This window comes from Lissotriton vulgaris, chromosome 12 (assembly GCF_964263255.1).
Source record: "Lissotriton vulgaris chromosome 12, aLisVul1.2, whole genome shotgun sequence".
NCBI classification, from domain to species: Eukaryota; Metazoa; Chordata; class Amphibia; order Caudata; family Salamandridae; genus Lissotriton; species Lissotriton vulgaris.
Genome location: NC_141700.1, coordinates 6,848,747 through 6,863,761, shown reverse-complemented (window position 1 = coordinate 6,863,761; position 15,015 = coordinate 6,848,747). Strand labels below are relative to the sequence as shown.

General features: G+C 53.0%; 1 protein-coding gene across 2 annotated transcripts in view; it reads left to right on the top strand.

The window, feature by feature from the left end:
* The window catches only part of ATP5F1D (ATP synthase F1 subunit delta), a 28,634-nt gene extending 16,684 nt beyond the window's left edge, over nt 1-11,950 (top strand). The window contains exons 4-5 of one of the 2 annotated variants that reach the window (XM_086946306.1): nt 11,223-11,350; nt 11,846-11,950. In XM_086946306.1, the coding sequence (XP_086802432.1) occupies nt 11,223-11,345 (123 nt within the window). In that variant the 3' untranslated portion in view covers nt 11,346-11,350; nt 11,846-11,950. Of the gene's footprint in view, nt 1-11,222; nt 11,367-11,845 lie in introns of both variants that reach the window. The other variant, XM_086946307.1, reaches the window with a different exon arrangement.
* The last annotated feature ends 3,065 nt before the right edge of the window (nt 11,951-15,015 follow it).

Genomic DNA, 15,015 nt, shown 5'->3' with positions numbered 1-15,015 from the left:
CCAGAGTACTCTGCTGGGGACTCCTCCGGCGGGCCTCGCTAGAAGAAGAGGGTGAACAAGAACCCACCCCACGGCCCTCAGCCTTTGAGTTGGATCCATGGCTCCAGAGTACTCTGCTGGGGACTCCTCCGGCGGGCCTCGCTAGAAGAAGAGGGTGAACAAGAACCCACCCCACGGCCCTCAGCCTTTGAGTTGGATCCATGGCTCCAGAGTACTCTGCTGGGGACTCCTCCGGCGGGCCTCGCTAGAAGAAGAGGGTGAAAAAGAACCCACCCCACGGCCCTCAGCCTTTGAGTTGGATCCATGGCTCCAGAGTACTCTGCTGGGGACTCCTCCGGCGGGCCTTGCTAGAAGAAGAGGGTGAACAAGAACCCACACCACGGCCCTCAGCCTTTGAGTTGGATCCATGGCTCCAGAGTACTCTGCTGGGGACTCCTCCGGCGGGCCTTGCTAGAAGAAGAGGGTGAACAAGAACCCACCCCACGGCCCTCAGCCTTTGAGTTGGCTCCATGGCTCCAGAGTACTCTGCTGGGGACTCCTCCGGCGGGCCTCGCTAGAAGAGGGTGAACAAGAACCCACCCCACGGCCCTCAGCCTTTGAGTTGGATCCATGGCTCCAGAGTACTCTGCTGGGGACTCCTCCGGCGGGCCTCGCTAGAAGAAGAGGGTGAAAAAGAACCCACCCCACGGCCCTCAGCCTTTGAGTTGGATCCATGGCTCCAGAGTACTCTGCTGGGGACTCCTCCGGCGGGCCTCGCTAGAAGAAGAGGGTGAACAAGAACCCACCCCACGGCCCTCAGCCTTTGAGTTGGATCCATGGCTCCAGAGTACTCTGCTGGGGACTCCTCCGGCGGGCCTCGCTAGAAGAAGAGGGTGAAAAAGAACCCACCCCACGGCCCTCAGCCTTTGAGTTGGATCCATGGCTCCAGAGTACTCTGCTGGGGACTCCTCTGGCGGGCCTCGCTAGAAGAAGAGGGTGAACAAGAACCCACCCCACGGCCCTCAGCCTTTGAGTTGGATCCATGGCTCCAGAGTACTCTGCTGGGGACTCCTCCGGCGGGCCTCGCTAGAAGAAGAGGGTGAAAAAGAACCCACCCCACGGCCCTCAGCCTTTGAGTTGGATCCATGGCTCCAGAGTACTCTGCTGGGGACTCCTCCGGCGGGCCTCGCTAGAAGAAGAGGGTGAAAAAGAACCCACCCCACGGCCCTCAGCCTTTGAGTTGGATCCATGGCTCCAGAGTACTCTGCTGGGGACTCCTCCGGCGGGCCTCGCTAGAAGAAGAGGGTGAAAAAGAACCCACCCCACGACCCTCAGCCTTTGAGTTGGATCCATGGCTCCAGAGTACTCTGCTGGGGACTCCTCCGGCGGGCCTCGCTAGAAGAAGAGGGTGAAAAAGAACCCACCCCACGGCCCTCAGCCTTTGAGTTGGATCCATGGCTCCAGAGTACTCTGTTGGGGACTCCTCCGGCGGGCCTCGCTAGAAGAGGGTGAACAAGAACCCACCCCACGGCCCTCAGCCTTTGAGTTGGATCCATGGCTCCAGAGTACTCTGCTGGGGACTCCTCCGGCGGGCCTCGCTAGAAGAAGAGGGTGAAAAAGAACCCACACCACGGCCCTCAGCCTTTGAGTTGGATCCATGGCTCCAGAGTACTCTGCTGGGGACTCCTCCGGCGGGCCTCGCTAGAAGAAGAGGGTGAACAAGAACCCACCCCACGGCCCTCAGCCTTTGAGTTGGATCCATGGCTCCAGAGTACTCTGCTGGGGACTCCTCCGGCGGGCCTCGCTAGAAGAAGAGGGTGAAAAAGAACCCACCCCACGGCCCTCAGCCTTTGAGTTGGATCCATGGCTCCAGAGTACTCTGCTGGGGACTCCTCCGGCGGGCCTCGCTAGAAGAAGAGGGTGAAAAAGAACCCACCCCACGGCCCTCAGCCTTTGAGTTGGATCCATGGCTCCAGAGTACTCTGCTGGGGACTCCTCCGGCGGGCCTTGCTAGAAGAAGAGGGTGAACAAGAACCCACACCACGGCCCTCAGCCTTTGAGTTGGATCCATGGCTCCAGAGTACTCTGCTGGGGACTCCTCCGGCGGGCCTTGCTAGAAGAAGAGGGTGAACAAGAACCCACCCCACGGCCCTCAGCCTTTGAGTTGGATCCATGGCTCCAGAGTACTCTGCTGGGGACTCCTCCGGCGGGCCTCGCTAGAAGAGGGTGAACAAGAACCCACCCCACGGCCCTCAGCCTTTGAGTTGGATCCATGGCTCCAGAGTACTCTGCTGGGGACTCCTCCGGCGGGCCTTGCTAGAAGAAGAGGGTGAACAAGAACCCACCCCACGGCCCTCAGCCTTTGAGTTGGATCCATGGCTCCAGAGTACTCTGCTGGGGACTCCTCCGGCGGGCCTCGCTAGAAGAAGAGGGTGAACAAAAACCCACCCCACGGCCCTCAGCCTTTGAGTTGGATCCATGGCTCCAGAGTACTCTGCTGGGGACTCCTCCGGCGGGCCTCGCTAGAAGAAGAGGGTGAACAAGAACCCACCCCACAGCCCTCAGCCTTTGAGTTGGATCCATGGCTCCAGAGTACTCTGTTGGGGACTCCTCCGGCGGGCCTTGCTAGAAGAAGAGGGTGAACAAGAACCCACCCCACGGCCCTCAGCCTTTGAGTTGGATCCATGGCTCCAGAGTACTCTGCTGGGGACTCCTCCGGCGGGCCTCGCTAGAAGAGGGTGAACAGGAACCCACCCCACGGCCCTCAGCCTTTGAGTTGGATCCATGGCTCCAGAGTACTCTGCTGGGGACTCCTCCGGCGGGCCTCGCTAGAAGAAGAGGGTGAAAAAGAACCCACCCCACGGCCCTCAGCCTTTGAGTTGGATCCATGGCTCCAGAGTACTCTGCTGGGGACTCCTCTGGCGGGCCTCGCTAGAAGAAGAGGGTGAACAAGAACCCACCCCACGGCCCTCAGCCTTTGAGTTGGATCCATGGCTCCAGAGTACTCTGCTGGGGACTCCTCCGGCGGGCCTCGCTAGAAGAAGAGGGTGAACAAGAACCCACACCACGGCCCTCAGCCTTTGAGTTGGATCCATGGCTCCAGAGTACTCTGCTGGGGACTCCTCCGGCGGGCCTCGCTAGAAGAAGAGGGTGAACAAGAACCCACCCCACGGCCCTCAGCCTTTGAGTTGGATCCATGGCTCCAGAGTACTCTGCTGGGGACTCCTCCGGCGGGCCTCGCTAGAAGAAGAGGGTGAAAAAGAACCCACCCCACGGCCCTCAGCCTTTGAGTTGGATCCATGGCTCCAGAGTACTCTGCTGGGGACTCCTCTGGCGGGCCTCGCTAGAAGAAGAGGGTGAAAAAGAACCCACCCCACGGCCCTCAGCCTTTGAGTTGGATCCATGGCTCCAGAGTACTCTGCTGGGGACTCCTCCGGCGGGCCTCGCTAGAAGAAGAGGGTGAAAAAGAACCCACCCCACGGCCCTCAGCCTTTGAGTTGGATCCATGGCTCCAGAGTACTCTGCTGGGGACTCCTCCGGCTGGCCTCGCTAGAAGAAGAGGGTGAACAAGAACCCACCCCACGGCCCTCAGCCTTTGAGTTGGATCCATGGCTCCAGAGTACTCTGTTGGGGACTCCTCCGGCGGGCCTTGCTAGAAGAAGAGGGTGAACAAGAACCCACCCCACGGCCCTCAGCCTTTGAGTTGGATCCATGGCTCCAGAGTACTCTGCTGGGGACTCCTCCGGCGGGCCTCGCTAGAAGAGGGTGAACAGGAACCCACCCCACGGCCCTCAGCCTTTGAGTTGGATCCATGGCTCCAGAGTACTCTGCTGGGGACTCCTCTGGCGGGCCTCGCTAGAAGAAGAGGGTGAACAAGAACCCACCCCACGGCCCTCAGCCTTTGAGTTGGATCCATGGCTCCAGAGTACTCTGCTGGGGACTCCTCCGGCGGGCCTCGCTAGAAGAAGAGGGTGAAAAAGAACCCACCCCACGGCCCTCAGCCTTTGAGTTGGATCCATGGCTCCAGAGTACTCTGCTGGGGACTCCTCCGGCGGGCCTCGCTAGAAGAGGGTGAACAAGAACCCACCCCACGGCCCTCAGCCTTTGAGTTGGATCCATGGCTCCAGAGTACTCTGCTGGGGACTCCTCCGGCGGGCCTCGCTAGAAGAAGAGGGTGAACAAGAACCCACCCCACGGCCCTCAGCCTTTGAGTTGGATCCATGGCTCCAGAGTACTCTGCTGGGGACTCCTCCGGCGGGCCTCGCTAGAAGAAGAGGGTGAACAAGAACCCACCCCACGGCCCTCAGCCTTTGAGTTGGATCCATGGCTCCAGAGTACTCTGCTGGGGACTCCTCCGGCGGGCCTTGCTAGAAGAAGAGGGTGAACAAGAACCCACCCCACGGCCCTCAGCCTTTGAGTTGGATCCATGGCTCCAGAGTACTCTGCTGGGGACTCCTCCGGCGGGCCTCGCTAGAAGAGGGTGAACAAGAACCCACCCCACGGCCCTCAGCCTTTGAGTTGGATCCATGGCTCCAGAGTACTCTGCTGGGGACTCCTCCGGCGGGCCTCGCTAGAAGAAGAGGGTGAACAAGAACCCACCCCACGGCCCTCAGCCTTTGAGTTGGATCCATGGCTCCAGAGTACTCTGCTGGGGACTCCTCCGGCGGGCCTCGCTAGAAGAAGAGGGTGAACAAGAACCCACCCCACGGCCCTCAGCCTTTGAGTTGGATCCATGGCTCCAGAGTACTCTGCTGGGGACTCCTCCGGCGGGCCTCGCTAGAAGAGGGTGAACAAGAACCCACCCCACGGCCCTCAGCCTTTGAGTTGGATCCATGGCTCCAGAGTACTCTGCTGGGGACTCCTCCGGCGGGCCTCGCTAGAAGAAGAGGGTGAAAAAGAACCCACCCCACGGCCCTCAGCCTTTGAGTTGGATCCATGGCTCCAGAGTACTCTGCTGGGGACTCCTCCGGCGGGCCTCGCTAGAAGAAGAGGGTGAACAAAAACCCACCCCACGGCCCTCAGCCTTTGAGTTGGATCCATGGCTCCAGAGTACTCTGCTGGGGACTCCTCCGGCGGGCCTCGCTAGAAGAAGAGGGTGAACAAGAACCCACCCCACGGCCCTCAGCCTTTGAGTTGGATCCATGGCTCCAGAGTACTCTGTTGGGGACTCCTCCGGCGGGCCTTGCTAGAAGAAGAGGGTGAACAAGAACCCACCCCACGGCCCTCAGCCTTTGAGTTGGATCCATGGCTCCAGAGTACTCTGCTGGGGACTCCTCCGGCGGGCCTCGCTAGAAGAAGAGGGTGAACAAGAACCCACCCCACGGCCCTCAGCCTTTGAGTTGGATCCATGGCTCCAGAGTACTCTGCTGGGGACTCCTCCGGCGGGCCTTGCTAGAAGAAGAGGGTGAACAAGAACCCACCCCACGGCCCTCAGCCTTTGAGTTGGATCCATGGCTCCAGAGTACTCTGTTGGGGACTCCTCCGGCGGGCCTCGCTAGAAGAAGAGGGTGAACAAGAACCCACCCCACGGCCCTCAGCCTTTGAGTTGGATCCATGGCTCCAGAGTACTCTGCTGGGGACTCCTCCGGCGGGCCTCGCTAGAAGAAGAGGGTGAACAAGAACCCACCCCACGGCCCTCAGCCTTTGAGTTGGATCCATGGCTCCAGAGTACTCTGTTGGGGACTCCTCCGGCGGGCCTCGCTAGAAGAAGAGGGTGAACAAGAACCCACCCCACGGCCCTCAGCCTTTGAGTTGGATCCATGGCTCCAGAGTACTCTGCTGGGGACTCCTCCGGCGGGCCTCGCTAGAAGAAGAGGGTGAACAAGAACCCACCCCACGGCCCTCAGCCTTTGAGTTGGATCCATGGCTCCAGAGTACTCTGCTGGGGACTCCTCCGGCGGGCCTCGCTAGAAGAAGAGGGTGAACAAGAACCCACCCCACGGCCCTCAGCCTTTGAGTTGGATCCATGGCTCCAGAGTACTCTGCTGGGGACTCCTCCGGCGGGCCTCGCTAGAAGAAGAGGGTGAACAAGAACCCACCCCACGGCCCTCAGCCTTTGAGTTGGATCCATGGCTCCAGAGTACTCTGCTGGGGACTCCTCCGGCGGGCCTTGCTAGAAGAAGAGGGTGAACAAGAACCCACCCCACGGCCCTCAGCCTTGGAGTTGGATCCATGGCTCCAGAGTACTCTGCTGGGGACTCCTCCGGCGGGCCTCGCTAGAAGAGGGTGAACAAGAACCCACCCCACGGCCCTCAGCCTTTGAGTTGGATCCATGGCTCCAGAGTACTCTGCTGGGGACTCCTCCGGCGGGCCTCGCTAGAAGAAGAGGGTGAACAAGAACCCACCCCACGGCCCTCAGCCTTTGAGTTGGATCCATGGCTCCAGAGTACTCTGCTGGGGACTCCTCCGGCGGGCCTCGCTAGAAGAAGAGGGTGAACAAGAACCCACCCCACGGCCCTCAGCCTTTGAGTTGGATCCATGGCTCCAGAGTACTCTGCTGGGGACTCCTCCGGCGGGCCTCGCTAGAAGAGGGTGAACAAGAACCCACCCCACGGCCCTCAGCCTTTGAGTTGGATCCATGGCTCCAGAGTACTCTGCTGGGGACTCCTCCGGCGGGCCTCGCTAGAAGAAGAGGGTGAAAAAGAACCCACCCCACGGCCCTCAGCCTTTGAGTTGGATCCATGGCTCCAGAGTACTCTGCTGGGGACTCCTCCGGCGGGCCTCGCTAGAAGAAGAGGGTGAAAAAGAACCCACCCCACGGCCCTCAGCCTTTGAGTTGGATCCATGGCTCCAGAGTACTCTGCTGGGGACTCCTCCGGCGGGCCTCGCTAGAAGAAGAGGGTGAAAAAGAACCCACCCCACGGCCCTCAGCCTTTGAGTTGGATCCATGGCTCCAGAGTACTCTGCTGGGGACTCCTCCGGCGGGCCTCGCTAGAAGAAGAGGGTGAACAAGAACCCACCCCACGGCCCTCAGCCTTTGAGTTGGATCCATGGCTCCAGAGTACTCTGCTGGGGACTCCTCCGGCGGGCCTCGCTAGAAGAAGAGGGTGAACAAGAACCCACCCCACGGCCCTCAGCCTTTGAGTTGGATCCATGGCTCCAGAGTACTCTGCTGGGGACTCCTCTGGCGGGCCTCGCTAGAAGAAGAGGGTGAACAAGAACCCACCCCACGGCCCTCAGCCTTTGAGTTGGATCCATGGCTCCAGAGTACTCTGCTGGGGACTCCTCTGGCGGGCCTCGCTAGAAGAGGGTGAAAAAGGTGTACGGGCGTTTCATGAGATAAATGTTCCTTCAAGAAGGGTCTGCATTTGGTGCCTCGAAGAGCCGACTAGCTCCCGAACATGTCAATAATAAACCCTCCACCGACCTTTCATGGTGGGCTGAGTCCCGTCATCTGTTAAATACATTACTTTCAACCCAAAAAGATCTAGAGCGTTTTGTTTTTACTGCCCAGAAGCCTAAAGATTTCTTTGAGGGCTTTAGTTGCCTCCCTCGTCCAGACGGGCTACATACCTTTCTGACATACGGTGTAAATCTGGACCCATTCGAAGAGTCGGTGGGGCTGGGTCCTGGAAGGTTCCTTTCTGGTGCTCCCGACGTCAGATAAAGGGTGAATGGGGTCCATGCTTTATACTCTCCTGGGCCGCAGTAATCCACCACAAAGGCTGTTTAAAATGAACCCCATCTGCCCAAAGATCCTATCAATTGTTCACATTAATTGCACGGTTTTCCGCCAGCAGTGCTGTAAAATGATTGATATGTGCAAACGAGTTGGGTTTCTATTGTTGGAGCAGACTTTGCCAGTTACCCTCCTCCAAACAATCCATTGCAGCGATGGATACCTGCTACCAACAAGCCAAGCGGACTCTGCTATAGAAACATACACCCCCCTCCTGATGAAACCAGCCCACTGTGGCCCTTATGGAAAACGCCCATGTGGCTGACGGCTGCAGAGCGGCACCCTACGAAGCCGATTCTTTTACATCGCATAACTCGATTATTTTAAAACCATTTTTATTTGCGTCCCCATTATAGTTATTATATCAGTGACAAGATACGTTTACATTGAGTGTGTGCCCACCCCTCATGTAGTATCCGCATACATCGTGCAGAGATGAGTGGGGGTCTTTGGTTCTTTCTATTAACATGCAAACACAGGAGCTCAAGTGTAAGTACAGTCACTGACGCGAGGCCTTTCCATCCTAGATCTGCACTGCTCTCCCTGAAGTTTAGTGTTATATTCGAAATGGCAGCAAGACCAATGCAGCCTCCTGCAGAAAGATCATGGCATCCAATTGGGTGTTGGAGTGGGGGGGGGCGTTGTCGCGCATTGGAGGGGCGTTGTCACGCATTGGAGGGGCGGTGTCACGCATATAGGAGAAGGCAGAGGATACTATCTGTATGAGGAAACAGGGTGCCGTAAACACGTACAATCTCGCAAGCACAGAGAGGTGAGACCAGAGGACCGCAGCATCCTAGACCCACAAAGGGTTCCATGCGTCTATGAGAATGAGGGACAATTCTGGTCAACCATATCCTCACTGGAGCTTTGCAAGTCGACTGACTGCGCCTCTCAATCCGCCACTATGGGATATCTGGCAGACCACAAGCTTCCGCAATTTGAGTTGCGCCTTGCACCAGTGAGCTTTACTTGGTGGTGTCCAGGCTTCCCAGTGCATAGTTAGTCTGCGTGCGATCAGCAACGCCAACACATAACTCCACTGAATGACCCTAAAATAACCCCGATGGACCATGGTTCGGCCTTTTGATTGCTTCATACACAGCCCTCTTTTCTACTGCTCACCCTCTTCCTGGTAAGAGGAGAGAATTTGTTATTCTGTTTTAATGGTAATGAGGAGCCCATGATGAGGCTGTAATCACAGTGCTCCATTATAGGTGTTTGTGGTGATTTCCACCCTCCACAGTCTAACCAGTACTTTACACTGAAATTGGTTTGATTTTTTTGTTTTTATTTTGTTGCCTGGGCTTTCCTATAGAACTTTACTGACCTCGCATTGCATTCTGGGACGCCTGAGCTCTTACATCCCGTAAAACGGTGTGACCGACGACCATCACAGTTAACGATAATGTCTTTATGCGCTATTTCCTTGCTTTGTTTTCGTTTTTTTGGGTTCCATTCAGTTTTTCTTTTTATCCAAATGCATTTTGTAGTGCTAAACTGCATTTATTTAAAAATACAATGTAGCAGCTCTAGGCAGGTTTCTTTTGTAAGATAGTTTTCATGAATGAAAACCTAATGTATGGAAATGTGCAGTGGGATCCTGCTTGTAGGCAGAGATTTTATAGTCTGGAAAATATGTGAGTACGTACTCCTCTTTGGCGAACGTTAGTATACTTTTAACTAAGAAAATGTTAGATTCCAATTGGTATTTATTTTTTTCTTCATATTTATTTTTGATTTATGAATTTACATCAATCTCCAGAGTGTTATAGGGATTACTTCTATACATTCGACAGCCGACAGGTGTTTCGCCCTTTAGCAGTCATTCGGGCCAGGGCTTTATCAAGGCTGTAATCGATGTAATGAACATCATGAGTTTAGATGTCATTTGGGACCCGTCATAGCCACCACAGAGTGCTATGTAACAGGAGTGCAGCAAATTATTTTTAGAGAATAGAGCGGTGGGTCCTGAGAACATTGAAAAAGTAAATAACTAGTGTAGTAAGGTTGAACTTAAGAAAAGGGGGTGAAAATAAACTACAAGAGTACTGGCACAGTTGAAATAAACTGCACTGTGGTATAGTGTGTGTGACTTATAATAGGCACTTCATGCACTATGAGTTAAGTTCGTAATCTGCGTGTCGCATTTTTTTCACGTACGCTTTGCTTATAGTTTGGATGCAGGTGTCTGAGGCTCCAAGCCTTACAGAAGAGAAGAGTCGTTACTGTTGCAGAGAATATTAGTGCTGTGTGCCCATTTTTGTTTCCAATTGTGTGTTTAGTTATAAGGTAAAAAGTAGAATATGCAAAGATTTAAAACAAGTAGCTTTTGTAAATTTATCAGCAACACTTATTATGTAGCATAGTATTAGACAAAATATATTGCATCAGGGAAATCAAGGGTAAACAAATATCTGAGGAAAGGAAAAGATGTGATTTTGCATTTCCCTACATGAAGGAGTTCAGAGAAACGGCGTATCTCGTTTTGATCTATAACCATCTTTTTTTAAACTTAGGCTGCTTCAGGGTGCCGAAAGTGGGGGAAAAAGGTGTTCCTTAGGCAGAGGTTTGCTTGGTTCCAATCGATTTGTTAACTCTCACAGACTGTTCCCACTGTTTAGGTTAAAAACAATGACGTAGAAGTATGGAGACGGGGTCACTAATGTACGCGCTTTTGGACAGGCTGAGATGAAAGGAAATAAGTGATGGATTTAAAACTGAAGAACTGATGTGCTTCCGCTGTTCTAAAGTCTAACGTTTCAAAAGTTAATTAGCAAGCCAGAAGCACCACAGGAAGCGAATGCGCACAACAGGCCGTGAGTTAACAAATCGTGCATGTGAAAAAAGGTGTCACACAGTTTACAAACTTAACTCATAGTGCATGAAGTGCCTATTATAAGTCACACACACTATACCGCAGTGCAGTCTATTTACATTGTGCCAGCACTCTTGTAGTTTTTCTCTCCCCTTTCTAAAGTTCAACCTCGATGCACACATTTTTTGCTTTTCAGGGTTCTCAGGACCCATCGCTCTATTCTCTAAAAATAATTTGCTGCACTCCTGTTACATAGCACTCTGTGGTGGCTATGACGGGTCCCAAATGACATCTAAATTCATAATGTTCATTACATCTATTACAGCCTTGAGAAAGCCCTGGTCCGAATGACTGCTAAAGGGCGAAACACATGTCGGCTGTCAAATGTCTAAAAGCAATCCCTGTAACACTCTGGAGATTAATGGAAATTCATGAATCAAGAATAAATATGAAGAATAAAAGTAAAAAATAAATACCATTTGGAATCTTAGTTTCTTACATACTAACACTCGCTAAGGAGGAGTACGTACTCACATGTTTTTCTTACTATTTATAATAGAGGACAGTAAGGTCCAGTACCTCGAGTCAACATCCTCCTGTCACTTTCAAGAATAGGCTGTAATACCCAGAAAGAGAATCTTTGGACCTTTCATCCTACATCAAGATTTTATATTGTTTATGAATTCAAAAAAGTATGTGAATGAAGGAGAAATAGGATTCCAAGAGTAACTTTTCATTCTTCCTCAGGCTGCAAAGGCAAACTTGGAGAAGGCGCAGACGGAGCTGTCGAGCGCATCAGACGAGGTGGCCAAAGCGGAGGCCCAGATTAATCTGGAAGCGACCCAGGCCATCGTGAAAGCTCTGGAGTGATCTAGGTGCGCCCCGGTGCAGGTTAAGTGGAACCAGAATGGTGCATTAAATGTAGCTCAACCCCTGGTGCACAACTCTGTCACCACAGCGCAGGCAGTGCCTGGAAGCTTTGTTGCATGCGGAGCATTGCTGGGTGACTAGTATGTGCCGCTTTATTGGGTAGAAATGGGACCTGGGAACACTTTCCAAACGTGCTGCATGACCGGGTGAGTGGAAGATTTGGAAGCATTGTGTGTTTGCAGTATTTGTTGGTGGGCGTATGTAGGACTTGGACAATGTGTGCTACCTTCTGGGTACACTCAGGACCTGGAGAAAACCTTGCGTCTCCTGTCTTGAACGTTACCAACCGCTCCAGGTACTTGCCTTGTGTGTCCCTTCTCTCTGTGTGCATGCAGGACACTAGTCCATGCCACATCTATGCTGAATCTGTTTGTCACCCTTGCTATGATATCTGGGTACGGACATTTGACATTTAATCCTTTCTTTTGTTTTTTCCTCAGGCTCATCAAGCCCAGATGTGCCCTCCATGGCTCCTCCACTTCACCCCCTTTGTACAGAGTATTATATTGTAGACTGACGAGACACAATAAATGGAAAAACAACCACCCCAGTCTGGTTTATTTTGTCTTTGTGCGTGTGTCAAGGTTTACTTTCACAATACTGGTCTTGTGGCGAGGACAGTGGTGCACAGTCCTCTGTGTCTCACTTCTTCTTGTGATTGCCTTTGTGACTGTGCCGCCTCTGTGCTCCTACTGCTCGCTGTGCTCATCCTGCTTTCTCTTCATCACTTTGTGCCTTCTCTGTGCCCTGATGCTCCCTCCTTCCTATTCCTCACTGCTCGTGTCCCTGCTTCCTCCCCCATGTCCTGGTGCTCCCTGCTCCGTGTTCACCTGTCTGCATCCTCCTTGTGTGCTAGCATTTGAAAGTGCCTTTCTTTATTCCTTAACTTTGATACAGATTTTTTAAAATCTAGCAGAGTTATGATGCTTGTACTTTTTGTTGGTATCCAATGTATGGGAAGACGCGTTGCAGCCTTTTCGTTGGGTAGAAGGTGCCCCATGTGACCCCATTGGCATGTGGTATCGGGGACAGATCCTAGTCCATATTTAGGTTTCTCAGTTCTCTTGCTGCAGCTCGCGGGGCATTGAGTTCCTTCGGCCATATGTTGGTTGGCTGGTGTTTGTGCCATTGTCTTCTGGTCATGATCTGTCTTTGCGAGGTTGAGCTATAGATGGTTAATCATCATTCCTGCACCCCAGGCACGCAGCCGATCACTACATCTTGACATGTAGAGGTTTTCTGAGCCACATTTGATAGGCTCATAATTGCATAATTTAAAGTTAAACAGTCCATTCGGGTGCGTTAAGGAGTAACATAGATGTGGAATAGGAGAAGAGAGATGATGGACCGATGGTGGGCCCTTTCTGTGAGGTACGAGTCGGTCTGCTTTAGGGCGTCTTCACATATTCCGGAGTGATGGGAGTCTCTGTAGAAGGGTCTGACCGAGAGCAGTGTCAAATACTATAAGTATCTACGCTGTACGGCAGCCACTTATTGTCCACTGTGAATGTTCGTGCATCTCATGTGGCTATGAGGGTCACTGTATCTGTTGGGTATCTTCAAACTCTGTGGTTCCAGGAGGCGGTCTATAGATGAAAGGAACAGTCGATGGTTGTAGTCGGGTGAGATCTTACCTCTACGGATTCAGTGGCGCTCTGGGTGATGTCATGGGATGGGTAGGAATGGCTGTGGGAGGTGCAACCTTGGAATGCAGTGGTGTGCTCATAACTTGACCTAATCTTTAACTCCCTCCTGGAACATGACATGGTTAGTGTTTGCTGTTTTTGTTGAGGTCTTCCTGTGTGTCCTTGGTTAAATTAATCCCCAGAGCTCAGTGTGTTTATTTTTCTCACCCTGTGGATGTGTATATGGTTTGTAGCCATTAGTACTGTCTTTCTTCAGTCAGCGACTGCTCTTGCCTCAGTGGCTTTACCTGAGGTTTGTACCCAGAGGTGCTAGTGTTGTACTGCCTGCGACTGCTCTACTCTTTATGGATCTATGTGAGTTAGCCTGGTATATGATATCCACTGATTAAAGTGGGCACCTTGCACCAGTCCAAACAACCCTCATGGTGATTTAAGGGGTCCAAGATAACCTCTGAAAGCTCTCCAAGTGGTAGCTGTGAAGAGCAGCCTTCAGGCTTAGTCTTAAAGGAATGTTAAGCAGCTGTTTTACCAGAATGCAACCTTAATGTAAATGAAAGGAGAACCACACAGTAGTTGTAAAAATATGCTTTTATTATTATAACACCTTAAATACCTCACAGGATCTGCTACACGCAAATAAACACAAAGCACACAATACTGAAGCACGTACGTAGCACTAATTCACAGTGGGCTCCAGATGGAGACCAAACCATATACTGAAATTGTGGTATTAGAACCACGATTTAAGTCAAGACAGTGTCTAGAGGATGTAGAATCACTGGAGCCACCCACGGTGAGTAAGAAGGGACCACACAGTGGACAGGTGCAGTGTGAGAACACGACTGCCTGCTACTTGCAATTCAATGGGAGAGTCACAGTTGCAGTTTTGGTGTTAAAGGACCCTTCCCACTGGATAATGGAGAAACCCTTTGGAACTTAAAAGGTTGGAGAGCCACCCCACCCGTGGATACGAAGTACCAGTTACCTATCCCAGGGAAGCCGGGTGCATCGGGTCGAAGTGGCGACTGAAACAGCGGTCGTTCTCAATGAGTCTTCAAAGAAATGCCACTGCTGGAAAGAACAAAAGTGTCTGGTGGAACCCACTAGTGGCTTCTTGAAGGAAGGAACCTGAAAGCAGGTGGGACAGAGTCTGGGTCGTCCAAGAGTGACCAGGGGCTCGGTAGACAAATGCCCACCGATGTCGGGTGCTTCAGGTGTGAAGAGGGAGACCTTGACTCTGCAGCCAAGGGGACCAGGAGACACGAGGTTGTCCAGGAGCCGGATGCGAGTTGTTCCACGAAGGATGTAGAGTGCTTAGGGGTCGGTGTCTGGCGGGAGCACCAACAAGCCTTGGCAAAAGCAACCCACGAAGAAGGTTGAGGAAGGTCACGGTCTGGTCCAGCAAGGACCAGGAGATTCACCACAGCAAGGAGAGTCAGGGCAAGCCTGGAGCAACCAGGGGAGCCCAAGAAAATCAGCGTTGTCCCTCAAATGGACCCACAGGCCGTTGGCACAAGAGTCGCGAGGGGACCTCTAGCAAAGTCAGTAAGTCCCAGCTTGCAGGGCACAGAGTGCTAGGAGGCCGAAGTACTTTGTATGAAAGGTGCGCAGAGGTTGGGGCTATCGATAGCCCAATGAACTTGGTTGGGCAACGCAAACAAGCATATGCACTTGCAAATGTACGCGGTGCACAGGGGTTCGGGTTATGCAGTCCCCACGAGGGATACCGGCCTCAAACTCTGTGAGAGGGCAGCTCGACCTCAAGGAACATAGGAACGCACCTCCTGTGTTGCTGGAGCCTTCATGCTCCGCAGCAGCTCAGGCTCAGCAGACCGGTCAGTTGCTTTACGATGCCTACAAACACAGGGAAGTGATCCTTCACTCCAAGGGAGATACTTCAGATGTCTTTGATGCTCCACAGGTCCTGCACGGAGCCTGGATGATGCACGGGCACAGACAATGCT